Source organism: Carassius carassius, chromosome 30 (genome assembly GCF_963082965.1).
Source record: "Carassius carassius chromosome 30, fCarCar2.1, whole genome shotgun sequence".
Taxonomy (NCBI): domain Eukaryota; kingdom Metazoa; phylum Chordata; class Actinopteri; order Cypriniformes; family Cyprinidae; genus Carassius; species Carassius carassius.
Window position 1 is genome coordinate 14,151,773 of NC_081784.1, and position 25,441 is coordinate 14,177,213.

Genomic DNA, 25,441 nt, shown 5'->3' on the forward strand with positions numbered 1-25,441 from the left:
TTGCATTAGAAATAAAAAAATAATTCTAAGCCTTTTTTACTTTATTAACATAACAATAATTTTTTATGTAACAATTATTATTTTTAAAATTATTTTCTTTATGGTCTGTGTGGCACACATTTCTTGGGTGTTTCTTGATGCCAAAGACCTTAGTTTTGGGTGTGTAGAATTGTTCATGAATTAGACACTAATTTGTCAGACTCATGGGATAAAATGTCCATTTCTTTGTCAGCTGCTTAACAGTCATGTTTATTTGTATACATATTCCATTTGTTTAAGTGGCTGTACGTAGATGGGAGTGTCATCATTCTCTCTGTACATGTAAACCCTGTGACGCGGTTCCACTCCATTCTGGGAATGATGCTCTTGATTTTCTTGTAGTGTGCTAAAAGCCAAAGAAACTCTTGAAATTTTCAGCTGCATAGAATTTAGCATGTACTTCACCTGTAAGCTGGAAAAGAGCTTGTTTGCTGAAGCAGTACTGGGACCAGTACACCTCCTGATGATATCCAAGAGAAGAGAAGCTATTTTTCAGAGAGAGGAGCACAAAAATGGAGAGAGAGATGATTCCTATAAGCAACCACCCCGAAAGCTAGATGAAGGAAAAAAAAAAAAGTTTGTGCATCAGAAGTGTTCAAACAATTAAGGAATTTAACAACATTATAAAAAGTGACAAGTACCTGGGATTCGTACTTTAACTGGCCTTCAACCTCTCCTGAGTAGTTCATATATGAAGCAGGTACATCTTTACATGGAAACCGGGCCAGGTGTAGTTGAAAAGAAGCCATCCAAAGATGAGGGGTTCATGAACTCACTGGAATCACAGACATATACGCCTCCCCACTCAGTAGGGAATTTACAGTAACAGGAGCAACAACTGCTAATTTCCTGCATCTTCTGGTCCGTCACTGACACAGTGTCCAAGGTATTTTGATTCAGCATCACCCTGACGACAAAGAAAGCCAGGGCTAGTACACCAATGGCAGTCAGTCCGTACAGACACGAACAGTGAAAAGCTAAGATGTAATATGCTGTCTGACCAACCACTGTTCCTAAACCAATGAGGCCACTGAAGACCATGACATCCTTACTCTTGAAGTAACCTGCATTAAATTAGATGTATTCTGCGAGGAAACCAGACATCTTATTTTGATATAGGCGTGTTTCTCTGTCTCAGTTTCTATTCGCTGATGAGTTTTACTGTCTCTGGAAATTTAACCTTAAACCTCACAAGGACAGATATAAGTCCTTTGACACATTTATACATAAAAAGAAGTGCAAACAGAAACAGCTTCATTATGCTATTTCTAGATCAATAAATCCATACTTTCATTTCATATAAAAGCAGCTGGCAGGGCAAAGTTTCCTCAAACCTCAATGTGCCACTAAAAATAATTACCGAAAACCAAATATTAGCTCAAAAATCTAAGAAATTCTGAAATAAAGACTTACATTTCATTGGCAGGGAGTAGAAATGGTCTTCCTGAACATCCACAAAAGTTTTTAAATTATGTACAACCAGAAGCAGATTGTAAAAACAAAACAAAACAAAAAAATTGTCTGCATATAGCTGTATTTTTTGTGGTCAAACATTGAGATCATTCCATCGCTCTGTCTGTTATGTACATACAGTGAATAACCAACAGCAATTACAATGGTTTCGGCCACAGTGGAACTAAGCATTTAACTAAAACAGGTTGGGCTAAAGTATTTTTTTAAAGCATCTCTCTCTCTCTACATATAAATGTCATCCAACTCATTCTTCAAAATAAATTGCTTCCTGAGATCCAGAAAAATAGTGGTTCCTAAGTTCCAGTTATTTTTATTTTTTTGTACGTCTCAATTATCTGACACTCCTTTTGCAGATATTTTAATTAAAATAGGTGTGTTTAATAAGGGAGACATACAAAATGGGAGCACTGAAATGCACATAACATCTCAGAATAAAGAGATCGTCTCGGAAACCACAATGTGATGAAACAGATTCTCGATGGCACGCCACAGGAGAGCCACACAGAAAAGTGAGTTCTGAAGTGACACCCATTGTGGTTCACATTCACAACCTTTCTGACTACATCCGCTGCATCCACTGTCCAAAACAATATTAAAAGCCAATTTACAGAAATTGGGATAGTGTCCATACATTAAAACAAGCAACTAATTATAGTTATAAATTTAAATAATTATTTTAGAATTCCCCAAATTTAGGAGTGAATCAAATAAGAAATATATAGATTTTTATTTGATTAATCTTATTCCAAAGTTATTTTGTCTTATTTTAAATCATTTTAATTAATCTTGAGGCCCTCTTGAAAGTTTGCTGAGGCTCTCTATAGGGCCCTGTACCCCTGGCCGAGAGCCACTGCTTTAAGATATCCTAAAATCATATAAAAAAAATCATTTATGTAACTGAGTTATAATCAATACTGCTGCTTTAAACTGAAGAGCATACCTAAATTACGTATTACGTAGTGCAACGAGCCCAACTGTAAACTCAGCAGTTAAGCCTAAGCAAGCTATACAGTTTTAAACTGCTGCGGCAGGTTCTGTTGGACAATAACATTGTCTGTGACTGAGTAACATAATTTAGGACGTGGTAAACTACATTGATCCTTTAGTAGCCAACTTGCCATTAGTGGGCGGGGCTAAACATAGATATGTACAGGTAGATGCCTCATTCGACAGCCCCAAGCACGTAGATGCGTGCCAATGTTAATGAACAACGTGTCGTCATTCACCATAAATATTAGAAGATGCTACAATCCTCATTATCCCGAAGAAATGGGATAATCATTCACTGGTGAGAATAAGAGAGAGGGGCGGAAACATAGCCTAGATATGTAAGGATTGTGGCATGTTTGAATATTCACTGATTATCATGGTGAATGACCTCAGGTTGACCTTTCCAATATGACGGACGGCTTATGTAATGCGGCACATTGAAACAGTCACTAATGACCTACGTATACATATCTATAGGGCTAAATACCGTGAAAAATACCTCCGGAGTGATGTTAACACATGCTGATATGTCCTTGATATGACTGATGACATTAACAGCCTCCTCCTTCATTTAAATTTAGCTATACCTTAATTTTAGTAAAGCTTGATTTGTTACATAGAGAAAAAGAGTGGCATTCATTAATAACATCGTCGTCATAGCTATTATTATTGTCATTGTCACACCTGCGTGTTGCTTTTATCACATAAAAGCCCATTATATCCTATTATGTATTCATGGTAGGCCTAACAAACAACTTATGATTAGCGAATGATTGAGTCTCGGGCGGATATACAATAAGAAAGGGCATGCAATAAATAGAAACGAGATCTTAACAGTGATTACTGCAATACCACTTCATTCGATTCAGTTTAAAACGCGAAGTCAGACTTTGGAGTAGTAAGCCACAGCTGTCGTTTTCACAGGTGTGTGAGTGTTGCACTCTTTTGAGAGACTGAGTGTATCCAAGTGCGCATGTCCATTCATATCTTCAGCGCGCTTGGTCAGCATCAGTGCGGGTTTACAAAGATGCCAGTTCCAAAGGACTTTATTCATATCTTCTTCTTTACGGATCCCAAGAAGCTTCTCCTCGTCACTCTTCTGTTTTTCCCCATCATCATCGTCTTTTTTACCTTTCCCTTTCTTTGTGGGTAACTGGGATTGTGGAACAATTTCCCCACTGACGCTTTCGAAGTATTGCTGTATGCAGACCTTAGCGAAGCCCTTGGCGTGCTCTTTACACGTTTCGTCAAATAGTTTGCGCTCTGTATCAATGTAGTGTGACCAATATTTGGTTTTAAGAAAAGCGGCTTGGGTAAAACAAGGCCTTATCGCCCTTATCAAGAAGGCTATTATAGTTATTACCATTAAAAAGCTCCATCCACAGGCCTAAAGAAAGAAAGAAAGAAACATTGCAAAAGATTAATTTAAAAACAAAACAATATATACTGTAGTTGTAGCCTATATGTGTATATATTTTATATATACATAGTCTAGTTTTATACAATACTATATAGTTTCCATAGGCCTACATAATTTATCTTACTTTGAAATCCCTGGCCTAGCTAGATAATTTCCCTGTGTTCGTAATTAATCCTGGACTGTCTGTTTTAGTAACCTCTTGTATAATTGTGAAAACCTGTTTTTAAAACTTACATATAGTGCGTTAACTGAAGCTTCTATAGGCTAAGCGTATGAATACTTAATGAGGTAGGCTAAACACTAAAGCGGTTTATGATTGGTTGTTTATTGATAAACAACTATAGCACCGCATCGCTTCACGCTGTATAGCCTACCTTGACACAATAATTAACATAATTAATAATAACCCATGTGCGCATTCTTTCAGAATTAGCCTACTTTTGCTAAATTACAAATATTGCTTTACCCAGTAGGCTAAAGGTAACCACATTTCATCAAGTTTTTTCATTACCTGTGAAAAACAGCGAATATACCTAGTGGCCGCTTCTCTGGAAATAATCTCATGTCCATCAAATACGTCTTTGCATGGAATCCTTGCTTGAAATTTCACAAGCTCCTTTTTGGATAAGATTGGATAGCTCTCGTTGAGGAACTCGGATAAATCCGCGGTGGCGCTGAAAGCACAAAGAAAGCTCTTGCCATCCATTAAAGTCACGGCGACCCACACAGCCGGAGCGATGAGAGCGCGCTGCGTCATGGAGCTGAACATGTAGCGCAAAACCGCCGGATCCTTCCTGCGCTTTCCAGCCGGTCTCTTCCATTCTTCAGTTAACACTGATATGTTGTTGTTGAGTACATATCCAAGTAAAAAGAACCATATTGGCGGAACAATTAGAATACCGATTCCATATGCATAATTGTAGTCTGGAAGACAAGGACAGGTGAACTCAAAAGAGGAATACATCTGAGCACTTGCCAGAGCCATGATCCCACAGATGCCATTCATGAACGACTCTTGGTTGGCTTGCAAAAATTGGACCATAATCCGAAACTTATCCATTTTCAAAAAGTCAGTTCACCTTTTAGAGCAAAATAGTAGATCAACGTTTATCAAACTAGTAAAATTGAGCAATAATAAATTATAGACCTTTTATTATAATCAAATACTAGCTCTGTCTTGACAGTGAAAAGAAAGCAAGACTGCTGGAAAAGAGTTGAGCCCAAAGTGAGGAAAGGTTCACCAGGTCGCTTTCATGAATGGATGCACATGAGTGATAGGCCCCTCCTTTAAAGTCTCGAACACATCCTCATCTAAATAGTTGGGTGTGATTTTTGTCTTGGCATTGTCCAGTGCTTAAATTGTTAAATGTCAAGCATAATACATAACTTCAAGACAAAATCTCCCTTACTCAAAAGGCGTATTAAAGGTAAAAGTACATTTCAAAACATGGACAATACAATATTTATTTTACTGCGTAATACTATTAATAGATATACACAATATATACAGAGAACTACATACACATTTTTTCAGGTGTTGCCAAGGTTCTGTAGTAATTTGCATGCGAGCCATATCCATGAGGTTGTTGTGTAATGTGTGGAAAGAGACATGCAAAAATACACAAACTAAATCCCAGCATATTCAAATGCACCTGCATGCAAGCACTTGAGGAAGGTCGAAACAAAGCTTTTTGAATTGACATTAATCTGATAGTAACATTACAGTTAAAATAATTTTTGGGTTCTACATTCATACTTAATATGCACATGAAACATTTTCCATCCAGGAAACTTTGCCTCAGAATTGTATGGGGGCCTGAATTATACATCCAGCTTTTTAGGCTTTTGCTTCTAAATTAACATTAATTAGTCAATTAGTTCTCAAGTTATTACAATTCTAGGGTCAATTTTTTTTATTCATATTTAATTAGTCACTTATTTACATTAATTCTTATTTAAGATGTAAGATCTTTTTCCCTCAGTTTTACACTTCAGAGAATAATGCCTTCCCATTGTGATCTTCCCAAGTGATACACACTTTGGGTTTATAGGCCATATTGGTCACGTCCAGCTCTGGTTTGCACTCGTACCAGGTTTGCAGTAAATGATCCACCTGATCTTGTCTGGTTATACCATGCAGATGCTCCTCTTCCTTCTCTTCATATTCATTATGGATTGTACTGGGTCTGAGTGTATTTGAAAGGGGCATTCTCACAGTCACATCTTCTCGCATACTCTCAAAGAACTGCACCACACATTTTCGGGCAAAATCTCTGGCATGAAGGACACAAGTCTCATCAAAGAGCTTTTGCTCAATGTCCAAGTAATTGCTCCAGTAGCGTGTCTGCAGAAAAGTTGCGTGATTGAAGCAAGGCTTGAGGACACGGCCCATAGCGCCCAAAAAAATGAAGAAAAGGAGGATTGACCACCCTATAGCCTTAGAGAAGAAAATACATTGTACAAGAAGAATAGATTAATTTTCTGGTTATGCAAAGCATGAAAGGATTTTAACCACCTACAGATTTGCTAAAGGTCTGCTCCTGTCAACCTTGTACAACTCAATCTTACTTGGCAGCTATCACATCAAAAATGACTGACATCACTGACTAAAGACAATGTAAGGACTGAAAAAACGCACACAAAAATGTGAGAAAACCCATTCACCTGAGAATAACACCGCACATAGCGTGAGACAGCTTTCCGAAAACTTGTTTTTGAAGATAACATCTTCTTTGCAAGGCACCTTAGCCATGATCTTGATCAATTCGATGAGGCCAGTGCTGTGGTATTCCTGTGAAATATTTAGGGTCTACATTCATACTAAATGCACAGATGAAACATTTCCATCCAAGAGTGTCATCAGAATCCAGACCATGGGGGCCAGAAGGACCCGTTGCAACATTGATGATAGCAAAAATCTGGGAGAAGAATAATATACATATTTTTTATATGATTAATACTAATAATAAATAAGTAATATTATTAAGCTTCAAACTTACTTCACCACTGCTGGATTTTTTGTCCTGTTGCCTAGGGGTCTTACCCACTCTTCCGTCAGCACCCCTGTATGACGATTGACTAACACTCCCAAAAGGAACAATATAATTGGAGGCACGAACACGACCCCCAGAGAGTACATCTTGTTGTGTTGAGGTAAGCAGGGGCACTTGAAATCAAAACTCGTATACAACTTGACACTTATCAGTGACAATATTATACAGATACCAGTAACACTTTAGAATACTGTTTCTTACTTACTACATTACTAATAAGGAATTATTGAAGAACTAAGAGGTGATTATTCATTAACACTTAACTCACTACTGTTAACTACTAAGGAAGATGTGTTAATTAATCAGTATGTAATATAATTTTATGATTATGTTAAGTAACAGTTAGCTAATCAATAACTAATATATTCTGTCATACCTCCTGAAGAACTACTATTATCTATTAATTATCTACTAGTTAGGGTTCAAGAAAAATAAATATGAAGTAACTACTAATGAACAGTTTTACACAATTACATTGAATTGTGACCCTTTCATATAAATGTTATTAGCAATAGTAGTAGTAGTATGAAAATGCAATATTAATAAATGCAATACATTTTATAGAGGTTTTGCATTACTTTGAATCTGAAACCGTATTCTAAAGTGAAAACATAGGGAACCCATTAGTAATTAATAATTAATTATCAAATAATTCTGCAGGACTTATTATGAACCTGAAACATTAAGCCTATTCTAAAGTGAAAATGTTGAGAACCCATTAGTAATTAATAAAGATTTATCAGATAATTCCTCAAGAATTACTTCGAATCTGAAACAGTATTCTAAAGTGAAAACATAGGGAACCCATAAGTAATTAATAAAGAACTATCAGATAATTTTGCAGGACTTACAGAATTCTAAAGTGAACCTATTAGTAAATAATAATAAACTACATCATTTTGACTAAAACAAAAACCTATAAAAGTAATCATAAATTTTGTAAAATACTCTCATCTGTTTATTTCAGATGAGAACATTTCTTAATACAGCATATTTTATTCCGTTTTAACATGTATACTGCCCACATTTTAACTAATTTAACAAACATTTCATAATCAAAAGTTAAACATTTAGAAGCAAACAAAATCCATATTTCATTTCCATTATAGGCTAATAAGTGGGCTGTAACAAAGTTGATACTGTAGTAGTACTTTGTACTTGTCCTTTTACTCAAGTAATTTTGAAAATGAATAGGCCTACTTATAATTTTACTGGAGTAATATTTTATTGGGGTATCTGTACTTTTACTCAAGTATTTGATTTGTGGGACACAGCCTGATTATTATAGTGATTTTTTGAGTATAACTGTTCAGTAGTTATTTCATGTTTTTCTTGAACCCTAACTAGTAGATAATTAATAGTAGTTCATCAGGAGGTATCACAGAATATATTAGTTACTGATTAGCTAACTGTTACTTAACACAATCATAAAATTATATTACATACTGGTTAATTAACACATCTTTCTTAGTAGTTAACAGTAGTAGTTAGTGAGTTAAGTGTTAATGAATAATCACCTGTTAGTTCTTCAATAATTCCTTATTAGTTATGTAGTAAGTAAGAAACAGTATTCTAAAGTGTTACCCAGATACCATTAGAAATAGACTCAGAATTTGACTGGAAATATTGCAGAACCAACTTTAAACGATCCATTAATTAGTTTACTTTGTAGCTATAAGAGGCTGCAGATGTGTCAAAAGTACTTATCTGATACCTGATACCTGCTTCATCTGGCCACACCCAAATTGTGAGCACAAATACCTGACTTTAAAACGGATTTGCCTTCTTCCCTTTCAGTAGTCGGATGACAGTAGTCAGATGACATTTTTCATATTTTTAGCAATAAGCAGCAGTCTTCCCTTGACAGGATATTCTGGTTTGGAGAACGTATTAGTATTTTTCTCAATAATAACCGCATTGTGTGACCCTCAGGAAAATAACGTAAAAAAGAAAGCCCAAAAAGATCCTACAAACGGATGATTGCAACGGGGGTTAATTGACAAACTATTTCTATTAAAGTATTGTAAGTGTATTGTACACTGTAAAACATTTCACGTTGGTTAAACTTATTAACGAAAGTTCACCTGCTGCCTTAAAAATGTGAGTTAACTCAACTTACAGATACTCTTTGTTTCAACTCAAGAAGTTAAGTTTTACAATTTTTTAAACTAATGGTCATTTGTTGTTTCAACTTGATGCTCCGAGTTAAAACAACTTACTATGTTACATTATCAGTTCAAGAAAACTCAAATCAGCTCATAATAAATAGACTTGTAACTGGTCTGCTCAAAAATGTAAAAAATTTATTGAAATAAATTCAAGTAATGTACAAGCTTTAACATTGGTTTGAAAATAAAAATTCTTGTAGGAAAACAGGTTTTAAAAAGTCATTTAAGAACACAAGTGCTTAAACATCCATTTCATCAAAACATCAAAGATTCTCTAATAATATATAGAACTAGAAGAAAGGTAGATGAGTGGTATAAAAGAGGGATATAACATGTAACTGAGGGGGAAAGAAAAAGGCATGAATTGGGGAAAAATGAGGAGTGGCAGGCGGTGTGTAATGATACAAAATAACGGCTCATCGATCACTTTAAAGATTGTAAGTGTTCTCTATATAAACAAGTACATGTAGCTTTCTGACCTTTGAATGATTTGAACAATACATGAACATTGTCTGTGTTGAACAATACTCATGTAGTAAACTCTCACTAAAAGCAATAAGAACACACATGTGAAAAAGGTTTTTCCTTATAGTAAACACTTGACCAACATTCAGAATTTGAGATTCCAGATAAAGCAAAAAAAAAAACTTAATATTTTGTTATATTAGTACATTATATTATTGATGACATGTTTAGGCACGATATATAGTGTAGTACTTAGATTAACTGACAGTCAAAAAAGCATTTTAGCATAAATTATTACTGATTCTGGGATAAAATAATAAATATATTGTAATAGTTAAGCTGATTTACTTTTTCCCAACACATACTGCTCTACAATGAATTCAGTATCATCAGTACATTCACAAGATTTTGATATATTTTCTTACATCATACATCTTGATTATCTCAGAAGTCTCCTCTGAAAGGAAGCGCAGAAGGCCAAGTAAGGCAGCTTTTCTTCTGTTCCAATTTGTGTCCTACATACAATTATAAACAAGACTGAGTGACTCCAATATATATATACATTAGAACACTTATATTTGTGCAAACTGATTAAGCAAATTGGGTTCATTTTTATATATACCTCCGTATCAAGGCACTGTAAAACTGCTAAGGCTCAAGCTCCTGCTTGATGATACAGATGCTTTGTACAGCTCTAAAAGACACCAAGGCATCTAGTCCATCCAAGAATGACTGCAGACGATCGATGGTGAACTCTGTGCTCATCTGAAACAGACACAAGACAGGAGGAAAAATGGAGCCAAAGAGATTAATAGTGGGCAGAATGTACAGATGAAAAATAATCACATATGTAAATCACATGCCATCTTATAACGTAAATGATTAAAGAGGTCATATATAGAGGTCATGACACAAGTAATAAAATCAAGGATAAAGAATGTTTTAAAAATAAGCAAGTTCACAATTACCTTATTGTAAAAGGAACATCCTTCACACAGCTTCTTGAAAACTTTGTAGGGTGACACTTTATATCTTGAGGTGACAATAACTTTGAAGAGGAATCAACAGCTGTGACGGTGCAGAAAAGCAGTAGCATATCAGCAGAAGCAATATAGACTAAGCATATGAAATTGTACAAAAAGAATTGCATGGTCTGCATTAAATATGTTGTGTGACTGCATTAGGCCTGCAAGAAAATATACAAGTTAAACAGCAAAAGATTTTAATATCAGTAAGGATGTGTTAACTGTACCTCAGTGTAACAAGAATGTCCTTAAAATCAGCTTCTTGAAAACTCTGCAGGGTGATAACCTTATATCTTGAGCTGACAATAACTTTGAAGAGGAATAGCTGTAACGGAGTGAAAAAGCAGTAGCATATCAGTAGAAGCAATATAAACTAGGCATATGAAATTGTGCTATACACAAATTAGTAGACGAACAGCTGTCAGAAACGTTTAAAAGTAACTAAAATATAAGCACTGAAAACCGAAGTTAAATGTTAAACTATTTTAGCATTTGAGGCTCTAGGAAACTGTCAAATTAGCGAGGGAAACCCCTGTGTCTTTATATTGCCCCAGTCAAGTGAGTCTTAATCTGTGTACACCCTGTCAAGCAGCCGCTGCCTGGATTTGAACATGACTATTTTTTTATTACAGTACAATGTATTGTAGCTTAATGTATCGCGACACTTTAATTCCACAGACAGACGTGCAGCAAAATGCGGGTGTTCACAGACGGAGGTTCAACTGACCACGTTCCCTCGCGGAGCACGGTCAATGCAATAAATAACAATACCTGCAGACTTCAGGCCGAAGACCAACTAAAATATAAGCACTGTGAACCAAAGTGATATACATATTTTAGCGTTTGAGGCTCTGGAAAACAGTGAATTAACGAGGGAAAAACTTGTGTTGTCATATTACATTCGCGAAGCACAGTCAAATTGGCTAACATGCAATGAATCGCAACATTATTCATTTATCATTACAAATAAAAAAAGAAAAACTCACCTTTCTCGCATTCTTTGTGTTTCTCGACACGAATTCGTGTAAGGTCTCCAGGCAGCTGTATTAACTCAAAATGGCGATGACTTCTCTCTATATTTCGCGCTCTCCGTGTATCGCCCCTCCCCCAACATATAACTTACAGACACGAGTTAAATGAACTTTACAAGCCAGACAAAACTCAGAAGAAGTCAAGACAACACATTACTTTACGTTTAAATTTTCAATAACTTATAAACATAAGTTCAGTATCCAAAACTTAAAATGACAATTTAATTTAAAGAGGAAAAGTAAGTTAATATAACTTATTTGGGCTATGATGTTTTACAGTGTAGGCTATCTGGCTGAACTTTGGTGAGACAGCGACACCGTGTGGGTATATTTGTCGTTCGGTAGTCACAAGTGCAGCTGCACATTCTTAAAAAGGGCAGAAAAACAAACCAACGTTAAAAAAAAAAAAAAAAAAAAATGTTTTCGACAAGGACTTGAATACCGTCGTTTGTTGATACTGCTCTTATCGCCATATATAACATGATTTTAATACTTCAACAGGCTTATGTACGTATTTACGTCTTTTTTTAGTTTTGTAATTCCGTGTGCATCCATAATTAACACAATAGGCTCGTAATATTAGCTATAAGTATATGTTGTGAAAACTTTAATATTTAAAAACTTCAATACTTTAATATTTTCATCACCCCAGGGTACGTGTTGACATGACGTTGACTCGAGAGCGGGACTTACCCACGTGCTTTTTATGGAGGAGCGAAAAAGGGCCCCATTGGTCACTTCCTGGATGTGAGAGCAGATGAGGAAACAGAGGGGTAACGGTACTGAAGCGCTTTCTCTTGTGTCGGTTCAGTATCGTTCTGAAACAATGAACAACGCTGGACTTTAACTCTTGGATTTACAGTGTAAGTTATTATTCTGTTCTTGGTCTAAAACAAACCCGCGCGAGCAGTGACCATCTGCTGTTTCATAGATTATTCAGCCGTGATTACAATTTAAAAACCAAGAGTTTTGTAAGCCACAGGAGTTTTGTAAAACATCTTAAGACGTCAAAAAGAAAATACGCAAACTGTGTTGATTAAAAAGAGAAATTGATAGATGCTCTGCCTTTAAGTCGTTGGCTACGTCACTGCCTTCCATTACACTACGTATCAGTCGACCTGTTGCTGATAAACTTGCCATGCCATTGACTTCAATCATTTCAGGCACGCGTTAACAAGTGTTTCTTCTGTAATAGTGTCTATTTGTGGATTTCTCTCTGTTTAATGAGTACATTGTTGCTGTTGTTGTTGTCTAAACTCCGCCCTTTAGTGTTTGCAGAATGTTGGAATATCTGTAGCGCCACACAAATTTCCTGGAGCTCGAACATTATCAGTCATCTTATATACTCTATTTGTATTTGTATTTTTTTTTACTTAAGCAGTTCCACAAAGACTGTATTTATTTGTTTATTTATTTTTTGTCCACAAAAAAATAAAATAAATACAAAATAAAAAATGTGGCCTAAAAAACTTTGAGCCATTTATTTTATTTATTTTCTTTTTATTCTCTATGTGGTTTGGATTAAAAAAAATTGTACATGCAGCTTAAACACTGAAGTATGTGAAAAGAAAAAATAATTTACTAACTTTTAACTTAAGTTTTTTGGTTAATAATGATCCAGAATCAATATTTGAGCAAGCACATAACAGGCAGTGTTCGAAGCTATTGCCTTACTTTAGCCCGATTCACAACGGTTATCTTATAATAATGTTTTCTAATTGAAGTGGTTCGGGTAGGTTTTCGCGGGAAATTCGAGCATGGCACTGCGTCATTACGTCACGTCTGTAAACATAAAGAAGATGTCCCGGATACTAGAATATGGCATGTGAGGCGGATCATTTAATTCAGGGGTGGGGAACGTTGATCCTGGAGGGCCTGTGTCCCTGCAGAGTTTAGCTCCAACCCTAATCAAACACACCTGAACAAGCTAATCAAGGTCTTCAGAATACAGGTAGGTTTTTTTTTTCAGGGTTGGCGCTAAACTCAGCAGGGACACAGGCCCTCCAGGATCAACGTTCCCCACCCCTGATTTAATTATAGCCTATTACCACAGCAGCTGGAATAATTAAATTAAGTTTATTATTATTATCATTATGTTTTGATGGCGGATTGTAATCAAGAGAGATTATACGAAACACATTTGAATTATATTATTATATATGAAATTATATATTAATTAAATTATATTCCAGTTTTAAATGTGCTTCTTATTACAGATAGCCTGGGTTTAAACAAGATGTGTATTTTAAAGACAACCAGTTCAGAGGAAGCATAGTTTGCTTTTTGGGTTAAAATAATTTCTTAATATGAAATTCGAATGATGTGACAATTAGAGATTAGACTGCACAGAAATTAAAATCTACATGCTAATACACACTATACTCATAGTCACGCAATGGTGATTAATAACAGATTAAGAGCATTAATAATTTGAGAATAAAGTATAACAATAATAATTTTCAAGGTTTGATGTGATATAGCCTATATATATATATATATATATATATATATATATATATATATATATATATATATATATATATACATACACATACAATGCTGATTGTGCTGATATGAGCTAATCAACCATTGGTAGCGCGATTTATTGTAATGCTTTTTTCCTCAGTTGGTCAGAACAAAGCTTGGCAGACTTATTACTTGTGTAGATGACAATATATGGTGAAAATTCTTACTTGGGTCATATATTCTAAGACGTAGGCTCGAATCTGTAATTACTAAGTACAGTGAATAGCCACATCGGTGTGGTGACTGATAGGGGTGGGTGAATCGATCCTGAAGTATCAACATTAATACATTTCATAATCTAAAAGTTCAGTTTAGAAGTATCGTATCGGTATCGATATCAACGATACTGGTCATTAAAAGTATCATTATCGTATCGAAAAAAATATGTGGTATCACCCATCCATAGTGACTGACACATTCACACATTCACCTCAAAACGGATTCATTCACGCTGAATCACAACCCAGGCATGGAATATAATTCCACAAGGAACTGCAATTCCAGGTTTTCAAACATAGATGGACAAAGAGGCAAAACTAATGGACTGTAGCTTTAAGTAAAATGGTTAAGCTTGTCAAATTCAACAGAAAACAAGACTGGATGAGAATACTTGCTTGCCTTCTCACCATGGTGTATAAAGAGTCCAAATAAATGGCACAACTGATTTAAAAAAATAAACAAAATAAGTAAATTTTCAGTACTATGAATTGAATATCACTTCAAAAAATTGACAAAATTTGTGTCTCTAATGCTTTAAAAAATTACGGGATACTAAAGTGTACAATATTCATGGAATGTACTGTGCAGATTGTATAAATACTGAATTTTATCTGCCTCATTCCAAGAATCACTCAGGCTCCAAATGCCACACTATAAATAAACCAATTACAAAACGCCCTCCTCAGTGTAAATAAGGCAAAATGACAAAATACTTTCAACAGAGATGGTACCACAGCTTTTTTTTTAAAACCCTGACGTCAAGTTAAGAGTTAGAAAGTTATTAAACATATTTTTTCCCTGATATTATTTTACTTTATTTTTAAATCTCTTGTTTTCAGTGGATACTTTTATCTGTAAACAGTTCTAATTCATGTAATTTATGACATTTTACTTGGGTTATCTGACTTCCTTCCCCAGTGCAGGACAGTCCTTTGTATTACAGTTCACAAATAATGTTTTCACAAAAGGTAGAAGATGTGTTTCCTTTCAAGAAGCTCACATTAATCCAGAAATGTGTTTTTTCTCAGACTCACAGTGAAGGATGCAAGGTGCTATTGCGCGGGTTTGCATGGTGGTAGTAGCCGCTATCCTCCACCACCCGTTGCTTTTCCCTAATGAGAACACCACCATCCCTGAGCAAGATGATGAGCTCCTGACCCGGATGAAGGAACACCAGGAGAAGCTGGAGGCCGAACAGAAGCGCCTGGAACAGGAGATCTCTCAAACAGAAAAAGCTCTGATTGGTGATCAGGACAGCTACAGCTGGTACTTTTGGAGCTCTCTTTGCCTTGTCATTTTCTTCACAATTGAGGTATGCAGGCAGGATATGATCCCTACTGAAATGCCGGACCCCATGGAAGATGAAGATGGAGATTCCAGTGCCGAATATCTCAGCACTAAGACTGTAGTCCTCGATAAAGGTGTCCTAAGTAACTTCTGCAAGACCCGCTTCCATCCTTTCATCCACGAGAGCGGGAGAGTGCGAGAGTTTATCGAGGGCTTTGCAGATGATCTGCTCGAGGCTTTGAGAAGTGTTTGCGATCGAGAATCTGACCTGGAAGTCGAGGACTTTGTTGGCATAGGCAGTATGTTTGAGTCCTGGAGGGTGACTAAACCTCCAACATGTGACCTCATTGTGCCTTTTGCTCCTCCACGGTCATTCAGGTTCCAGTTTCAGCTCTGGTGCGACCCCTCCACTGAAATCCCATTGGACTTGCAAGGATGTGGAAGGATTAAACTAATTAAACCAGGTGGGAATGGCACAGACTGTCTTTGTGCCGCAACCAATCTCGGCGATGATATGCTGTGTCTGCTTCACAATAGAAATGAGTGTGAAAAGCTTGAGGAACTCAATTTGGTGGACCTCCTCTGTGCAAAGAACACCTCATATTTGTCGAAAGATCAGATCATGACATGGTTCCAGATTTCGGTGAGCAAAGCATGGAGCCAGATCTCTCATAAATACGATTTTGAGCTGGCATTTCGGAACCTGGACTTCCCTGGAGCTCTAATAATCAGATTTAGGTCTGGAAAGACTATCGTTCTTAACATTACCCCTGCTGTTCAGTTTGAGGACACGGATGCTTACCTCATCTCTCATTTCCCATCTGACATTAGCAACTCCTCAGACACTCTCTGGAAACTCTCACTAACTGTTTATGAAAAGAATCTGCTTAAACATCTAGCAAAACATCTTCCTACAAATTCATGTCATGTTCACTGTCTTCAGATAGTTTCCTTCTTGCACAAAAAGCAGACAGCTTTGACTGGGAGAAGCGCCTTTTCTAATTACCATATAAAGACGGCGCTGCTGCATCTGCTGTTGAGTAAACATCCTGCGACGTGGCAGCCACAGAATCTCGATCACAGATTACGAGATCTACTCGGCTTCCTTCAGCTAAGCCTGGGGGAAAAGAGACTCTATCATGTAGTTGTCGGGAACCCCTGCATCCCGGCTGAAATTCTGGTTCCTAAAATAATCCGTACTGCAGAGCCGGTAAACCTGTTTAGGCCTCTAGTGTTGCAGAGGCATGTATATGCCAAAATGGAAGAGCATTTTCAAGAGATGGTCAGAAATACCTCTGTGCTTGTTCAGGAATATACCCCACACTTGTCTAACGGTTACGTCAGACATTAGTTTAGCAGACCCAGATGTGGACTTACCTAACGATCTGGCTTTGAGTGTAGGGGATTTCTACAGACTTAATTACATGATGACGTTTTGCACCTTAAATGTAATCGACATGTTAAGCATTGACTGTTACTGATGCTATGATGATATGTGGGTGTTTCTTCAACTATGGGACTTTTCTGTCCCAGGGGCCAAATTTCAATTTTTACATTCAGATTAAAGCAGTCTTTATTTGCATTTTTATTTATCGCTCCTCTTTTTCTTCTTGTCCCCGACTTAGACTTCCAATCTTCAAATATAAAATCCATCATAAAATAATTAATCTTTAATTAAAAAAAAAAATTACAACAAAGAGTGAATTATACACAATTACCAATATTTATTTTGCCAAAACAAATGAACTGATCGTATAAATTTGTACAAATTAAAACTTGGTGTCTTACCGTAATAATAATAGTAATAATAATAACCAAAATTATTTCAAAAGGTAGTTTTTTTTGTTTTTTACAGAGGGGACAAGTGTCAGTGTCAGTGAAGAGCATTCTGGAGTTGAAATAAGATGTATTGTGTAAAGAAAATCAATGTAAATATGACCTAAGAACAGTTAATTTATCATGCATCAATTTAAGCTGTAATTTTGTTAATTTATGCAAAAAGTGAAAAGAAGAGTGTATTTAAAATATATAAAAGGCTTGCAGTGAAATTGTCCTTATCAAAACAAAGTTTTTTCAAAGGTTTAAATGTAATTTCCACCACTGAAGGTTACCAAACACAATACATAATTAGAGATGTGAGTGAAATGATGTTGCTGCTATAAAATAATAGGATTTTAAGGAATTTTATTTTTCCACAGGGACAAAAGTGGCCATGGTTGAAAAAAAACACCCACTTGCTATACATCATCATTCTGGCAGCTGATTCAGGATCTTTGAACCATGAGTTATTGTAAATGATATATGTTAAGGATATAATTCTGGAACATTATCAGAGTATTTCATAGTATTATCAGTTTTGATCTTGTCTGCCAACATAAGGGATTGCTGACATACCTAAAAGTATGAGCAGCAAGCACATCTAAAGAAATGGGGCACAGTGACATGAACAGGCCCAAGCAGAAGCTGTTTCACAGGTTTGAAAGGGACTTTTTATCTTTCCTCTGCAATGCACTGGTTTCACTCTTTGTAGTCTTTTTATTTTTTATTTTTAAATCAGAAATGCACTAAAACGTTTATGCAGTTGTGCGGTTTCCCCTCCTGTAATGCCATGTTGTGCAGCCCCACAATATGCATTTATATTAATGCATTTGGCAGATGCTTATATCCAAAGCTGCACTGCATTCAAGGTACACATATACATTTGATTAGTTCTTGCTTTCCATGGGAATTGAACCTATAAGCATTGCTAGCACCAAGCTATACTGTTTGAGTTGCAGGAAAGATAAAGGAATAAAAACATACATGTCCATAATGTTTATGGTTTGTACATTTGGTTTATTTATATTCATGTATAAATGAAAAACATGTTAATATACCTATTGTAGCCTTTTTCCATGAACCTCTGGGCTCTACTTTAAGGTCTAAGGCTTAAAAGCTAAATTTGGTGTAAATTCAGTATAAAAATACTTAGACTAAGAAAATAGAAGTTATTTAAAAAAATCCACACACACAGATGGACAGAAATCATTCTGTTTTACTCTATAAACCGTGATCATAATTAGGTTTTCCGTCCATGTAGCTGTTGAAGAACACCTTGTGATCGTCTGTGCTGAACATGGTGGCTTTAACTACTGGATCCTCGAACATGCATTCAATCCACTTTCTTAACTCAGGAGTGTTGGCCAAACAACTGAAACACAAATAGAGATACGGAACTACCGTATTAGGTTTACAAGCAAGTTATACTTTGGAGAAATATATACAAAAGACATGGTTGCATACACAAGGCGTTAACTTGTGAAGACAAGTACCTGTGTGCACAGAGTTCACTGAACCAAAGTGCTTTTTAATTCAGCTGGAACCAGAGCCCTACCCTTACTAATCTCAGTCATTCATCACTGTTTGCATATGTGCTTAACTTAACCTCTATGACTCAGCACACTATTCCTCCTGTAGTCAGGTAAATGTGTGCATTTTTATCATGCATTCATTATATACTGCATATATGTACTAATAATAAAAAATAAAATAAAAATAAATTTCTTACTGCTTTACGCCCATCATCTCTGCCCTTTCAAACCATGGCCAGATCAAGTAGTCAATCATTGTGATAGAATTGCCCCCAAAATATTTGGTCTTCTTTTTCGCCAGAAACTGAAAACAAGATGTACAAAAAAAGAAACCAGTTAATAAATTGTTATGATATACTTTGAGAAAGTGTAGGAATTTCAGCCCACCTCATTTAGTTGGGAGACTTTTTCTGTGAATTCAACTTCAGCAGCTGAGACGTCTTCTCCTCTTTTCTTGCCCATAGAGATCTTATAGAAGTATGGAATCACCTAAAAACGAGGATGAAGTTTCATAAATGCATGCATAAATTTACTTAAATCAAAATACAAAGAATTTCAAATCATTAATATGATTATATATCAATAATGCTCCTGGGTGGTTATGGTTTTACTTTTCTGGTTATTGTGGTTTGCTTAACTGATAATAAAAAGATAATGCCAAGACTTTCAGATTTTTTAGGATTTTTTTTTTCTATTTTTTAGGATAATTCTTTATTCTATGTCCTGATTACAGTGAGATTTCTGATGGAGGAGCTTGATTAATATCAGCAGTTCTATTGGTAGATGCTTTGTAAGGTGCATGTTTCAAAATGAGCAACTGCGTACCTTTGAATAATGCTCCAGCACCATTTTCTGTTGGGCCCTCTCAAACGGGTCAGATGGGAGCAGTTTCTTCTCAGGGAAGGCTTCTTCCAGGTACTCACAGGTGATCGGTGACTCGTATATCACCTGACCACTTGAGGTTTCCAAGACTGGCACTGTCCCTGAAGGATTCTTCTCCAGAAACCAATCAGGCTTATCCTTCAAATTGATGTTGATAATTTCATGTCTATGTAATAGGAATATAAAATCAGTATTGGTTAGTGGATAGGTATTTAAGGGAGTTATTTTCCTCAAAACCAAAACAGACAATGTTAATTAAGAAACTCAAATCTAATTTATGCTCAACCCTCCTGCTACTCCATTTCTGCAGGTCCACATTAGTACTCACTTAACTCCCTTGGCAGTGAGCACCAGTCTTGCTCTCTGAGCAAATGGACAAAATCTCATGCTGTAGAGCCGAATAAGACCATCTGGCACTGGTCCAGGAGCAGGACATGCTGTTACACCAGTGAAACACATGGGACACAATTATGTAAATATGCCCATGCATATGAAGAAGTTATTTGCATGATATGCATAGAATTTCATCAGTAAAATAACGTGGGCCGCTATGTCCGGTACTTAACTGTTTATGAATTACATTTAAGAGCTTATGATAGGTTTTATAAGAATTCTTTTTTTTTTTACAATAATTACGGAACGTCATGGCATGAGAACATCTGGGAGAGTTTATCTGCAACGGGGTTGGTAATGAAACTCTTATGGATAATGAAACTATCTGAACTTTTATGAATGTTTTTCCATTCACAAGTTATAGACCAAACAATGTAAGCTTTGTGAGCTAGTCTAATAATTTCCATTTCCAAATTTCAGTTTTCTCTTACCTTTTCCTTGGCATTTTGGAGATGGAGCCATTATTGTGATCGGAGTGTTCACTCAAAGAAGACCTTAATGCTAGAAATAAAACATTCGATGGTGACTATTGAAACTTTTTTTTAGATTATTTATTGATAAAAATCTAAAGGTGTTACATAACGCGCACGGAGGCAAGAAACGAAAACTACTTTCAAGGCTATCACAGATAACGTTACTTAACGTTCTACTGAAGGCTAACAAATCCATTCAAGGTTTGCTTACCTGTTGAACCGACTGCAGTTAACGTTAGCTGGAAAGTTGAGTTTTTATGGAAGAACAGGTGTGGCTGAAGATAATGACTCCTCCTCTTACATAACTATTACACCCATATTAACGTACTTTCAAAATAACTAGTTCACTACGTTTAGTAAGGATTCTTAAAGTTACTTTTCGTCGAAGAGTAATAGCCTATTCGATGTTAATTTTACAACGACAATAAATGATAAACCGTCAGAAGTCTGCTATTATCTCCAGATGTGCAAATTTACTGTACATTTGTCTGATTTTGCCGCGTCATGGTTGTTTTGGTTGTTTGCAATGTTCTGCCAGGGACTATATCTTCTAGCGGAAGGATAAAACTAAACGAATCAACAGTGCGTTTTCTTAATAATTTTAATATTTATTATCAGTTAATGTTAATATTTATTAACAGTCGTAGTTAAAACACATCGCAAATACACAGCAAAAAATAAATAAATAAATAAATACGACCAACATAAGACCAACATCTCCTTAAAAGCAACCATAAAATTAAGTTTGAAAAGTGAATTAAAGTTGTTACTGTTTATGAAATGAAAGCATTAAATACATTTAGAAAATAAATGTTTAAATGTTTATTTTTAATAGTATGAAACTGGTCAACTGTAAAAAAAAAAAACAGTTGGGGACAGTTTGACATGCAAACATCACAATAATTATTTATTTTAATAGTGTATGGAATCCACAACAATTAAATAAATAAATAAATAAATAAATAAATAAATAAATATATATATATATATACTGAAGTAGGAAATGTCTTCAGTTTCTATTTTAGAAATCTGGCCACTTCACTTTATTAATAATTTATTAATCCTTGCCCAACAGCACCAATAGCAATGACTATGTTTACAACATATGCTTGTATCTTATTGCAGATGAGTTGACATCTGATTTCTGGATTGTGTAATGACTTTTTATCTTATCTGTATAAGAAGTCAAGTACAACATTTCATTAAATAAAAAGGCAATAATCTATGCGTTTCCACATTTTGTTCTGTTTATGTTTCTGTAGTGTGGGCGTCTTGCAAAGTCATGCAAATGTTTCTTTTGGATTTCTACAGCTGCAGAATGAGTCAGCTTACTAATAACCTTTCTGGAGGAAAAAATAGGTGGGGGTGTCACTTGGCTACAGGTTATGACATTGACATCTCAAAGCTTCCGTTGTGCAAAGTCATGCTTAACCCATTTTATAATCAACTTTGACTACTGCAGAAAAAAAAACTCTTTCTTTTTTTGAGCACAGAAGAAAATATTTTAAAGAATATTAGTAACCAAATAGTTGATGGTAGCCATTGACCATCAGTTTTTTTTTTCATACTATGGATGAATACTATTGGTTACACACATTCTTCAAATATTACCTTCTGTTTTAACAGAAGAAAGAAACTCACATAGGTTTAGAACAACTCAAGGGTGAGTTCTATTATGTTATTTGCGTCTATTCTACTCAGGTATGGTCGGCTGAGGCAGACAGATTTAGTTGGGTATCTTTCCTGCATGGCTGTTAAACCTCAGTGGCACCTGCGTCTGGTAAGATTACGGATCACATATAATTCTGAGAACTTGGTTTATATGATGTTGACTCATTAGAGAAGTGGTGGACACCTAATGGATAAGGGTCATTAGGGCCATTAATGCAAACACTGCAGGTTAAATTCCAGAGAGGTGTGACTGAGATAATGAGCAATTTTTAACCCTTGAGCGGGGGGACAGCACCTGCAGTTGGCATAGTGTATGTATATTCCAGTATAATAACTACAGCAGTTACACTTGAAAACTCCTTACAGGCCATCAATGAATGAAGCTGGTCTGAAATTGGAATAGTCAAAAATAAGATAATATATAATGTGTAGAATATTTAATCTATTGAATGAACTTCTGAAAGTTGTTTTGTTTCATTTACATCACGTTTACATTTTTAGCAAATGCTTTTATCCAAAGTGACTTATTTATTTCATTATTATTTATTATTTATTGTTGCATATCTGATAAAAAAAAAATGCATAAATAAATAAATCACTCGGGCACTATAACCTTACCAGTTATATAAGATTTTAAGATCAAAGGTTTAGATATTTGTTTTTGATATCCACACCACAGGTCAAAGGGACATAATGAATGATGTACCAGGCATGATATTCTCTTTTCATATTAATAGTGTTCACAGTATAAAAGCTGGATGGATATTAACATACCATCTGAAATTATATCCGTTAAAACAGACAGGCAACAGAGGTGTGTTTTACCAGAGAACAATGTTTTACCCTATAAATCATAATCGGGGGGTCCTTCCATGTAGGATTTACAGAACACCTTGTAGGTGTCTGTGCTGAACATTGTGGATTTTACATAAGGATCCTCCAACATGTGTTCAGTTCACTTCTTCAGCTGAGCAGTGCCATCCAAGCAACTGGAAATTATGAAGAAATAATGTTAATATTCAAAGAGGTTATAAATCCAATATTGAATCTTTATTTCACACAATTATATTATCGTATTTCGACCAACCAAGCAATTTTCTCTTTAAGTCTGCTTTAAGTGCAGACACATCTTCTCCTTTTGTCTTGCCAACAGGGATCTTATAGAAGTAGGGAGTCACCTGAAAAAAGAACATCCATTAATATTGTTAAAAACGTTCAATTCATTCAATCTAGCAAGACTATACATATAATATCCTATGGAAGTGAGTTGGGAAATACCTTTGAGAAATGCTCCAGCAGCATTTTCTGTTGGGCCCTCTCAAATGTGTCAGATGGGAGCAGTTTCTTCTCGGGATAGACCTCATCCAGCTACTCGCAGGTGACTAGAGACTCCTACAACACCTGACCACTCGGGGCCTCTAGTGTTGGAACTAAACCAAGAAGATTCTTCTCCAAAAACCTATCAGGCTTATTCTTTAAATTGATGTTGACAGTGTTGTTTATAGGACAAAATTATTCATAGGGGCTTTTCTTTCCACTCAGAAACAGTTTTTCAAAACATTTTATAATGATTTTAGTCATGGACATCCTAAGCACAATAGAAAAAATTAATACCCAACTTCTCAAATAACCCACTAATGCCCATTTGCATTTTATTCACCTTGGCATTGAGCACCAATCTTGTGCATTGGGCAAAAGGGCAGAATCTCACGCTGTAAAGCTGTACATGTTTTTTTTTTGCCACAGGTTCAGGAGCAGGGCTTCCTGTGGCACAATTTAAACAGAAAACATGTTAGACCTGATTTTTAATGTCTTTTCACATGATCAGTCTCTACTAATGGTCTCTTGTGTGGAATATGTATAAAGCATAACAGGAATGACTCCAATCTGTGACAGTGCTGTTTCCAGGAGCGCATGACGTAGCATTTGTGTGGAATCGGTCATGAATATCTTTAGTAATATACAGGGATGATTTCATAAAAGTGCAGTGTCACTGTCGTCAGCACTAAACACACATGCTGACCCATAACTGTTAAATCACTCGTCAAGTTTTCGTGTACAAATTATTGTGTACAATGAAATAACAATGACACTCCCAGTTTACTAACATAACAAAGACATCTGGACAGGTTTAAAGCTGTCACTTAAGATAATCGACTGTAATCACAACACAATCCTGCTCAGTCACGGAATCTACAATAAACGAGAGAGAGAAAAAAAGACAAACTGCTCTGTTTTGGTGTCGCTTAAGTCATAATGATTTCTTACCTTTTCCAATACATTTCTGAGATGCCATTTTTAATCAAATGTTAGCAGTGGAGGAGTGTTGGAAGAATAGACCTGCAAAGGCTGAATTAATGTAACGTTAGAAGTCAACTTCAGTTTAAATACTAGCTTCAGTTTAAATACTACTAACTACAGTTGTTTTTGCAGTCGTAACTTTTTGGGGTTAAAAATGATCCAAAATCAATATTTGAGCAAGTAAGTTACATAACCATCCAGTGTTCAAAACTATCGCCTTACTTTAGCCCGAATCACAACGGTTAATTTGTAATGTTTTATAATTTGAGTAGTTCGGGTAGGTTTTCGCGGTAAATTCGAGCATGGCACCGCGTCATTACGTCACGTCTGTAAACATAAAGATGTCCCCGGTGTTGTACCACAAAATAATCTCAAAATGTCTGTGTTGCATAAATTTGGTTTCTCTGTGATCTTCTTTAACCTGTATTAGTAGGGGGGGGGGGGGGGGGGTATAATTTCCACAGGTGCAATATTAGTGCTGTGAAAATCACACTCCCCCCATTAAACCTGTCCTGTTGAAGCTACAGTCAAATGTTTTTTGCACACACAGTCTGTAGGGCAAGATGCAAAGGCACTGTCAAATAATAAATACTGATCGTACTATAAATATTGCGTGATAATAATAATACCTTAGATATTATTATTAATAATACATATTATTTTACGAGAACTAAA

At 35.7% G+C, this 25,441-nt stretch overlaps 3 protein-coding genes and 2 pseudogenes across 5 annotated transcripts; 1 reads left to right on the forward strand and 4 right to left on the reverse strand.

The window, feature by feature from the left end:
• Nucleotides 1–394: 394 nt before the first annotated feature.
• Nucleotides 395–5,106, reverse strand: LOC132111150 (calcium homeostasis modulator protein 1-like). Its single transcript, XM_059518314.1, has 2 exons — nt 4,434–5,106; nt 395–3,889 (listed from the first exon to the last, which is right to left on the reverse strand). Exons 1-2 carry the CDS (start codon nt 4,980–4,982, stop codon nt 3,386–3,388), a joined length of 1,053 nt encoding a protein of 350 aa, XP_059374297.1. The 5' UTR covers nt 4,983–5,106; the 3' UTR covers nt 395–3,385.
• A 288-nt stretch (nt 5,107–5,394) lies between these two features.
• On the reverse strand, nt 5,395–11,630 carry LOC132110317 (calcium homeostasis modulator protein 3-like; annotated as a pseudogene).
• Nucleotides 11,631–12,362: 732 nt separating this feature from the next.
• LOC132110688 (inositol 1,4,5-trisphosphate receptor-interacting protein-like) lies at nt 12,363–17,242 on the forward strand. 3 transcript variants are annotated; one of them, XM_059517508.1, is made up of 2 exons: nt 12,363–12,531; nt 15,378–17,242. In XM_059517508.1, the coding sequence occupies exon 2, from the start codon at nt 15,452–15,454 to the stop codon at nt 17,045–17,047; it is 1,596 nt and encodes a 531-aa protein (XP_059373491.1). In that variant the 5' UTR covers nt 12,363–12,531; nt 15,378–15,451; the 3' UTR covers nt 17,048–17,242. The 3 variants fall into 3 exon arrangements, with proteins under 3 accessions (XP_059373491.1, XP_059373493.1, XP_059373490.1); XM_059517510.1 differs by having other exon boundaries at nt 12,363–12,527; nt 15,446–17,242; XM_059517507.1 differs by having other exon boundaries at nt 12,364–12,527; nt 15,438–17,242.
• A 1,268-nt stretch (nt 17,243–18,510) lies between these two features.
• LOC132110689 (glutathione S-transferase omega-1-like) lies at nt 18,511–21,085 on the reverse strand. Its single transcript, XM_059517511.1, has 7 exons — nt 21,006–21,085; nt 20,753–20,822; nt 20,257–20,365; nt 19,872–20,094; nt 19,434–19,535; nt 19,244–19,350; nt 18,511–18,886 (listed from the first exon to the last, which is right to left on the reverse strand). The coding sequence occupies exons 2-7, from the start codon at nt 20,781–20,783 to the stop codon at nt 18,736–18,738; spliced, it is 723 nt and encodes a 240-aa protein (XP_059373494.1). The 5' UTR covers nt 20,784–20,822; nt 21,006–21,085; the 3' UTR covers nt 18,511–18,735.
• A 2,065-nt stretch (nt 21,086–23,150) lies between these two features.
• On the reverse strand, nt 23,151–24,761 carry LOC132111151 (glutathione S-transferase omega-1-like; annotated as a pseudogene).
• Between the last annotated feature and the right edge of the window lie 680 nt (nt 24,762–25,441).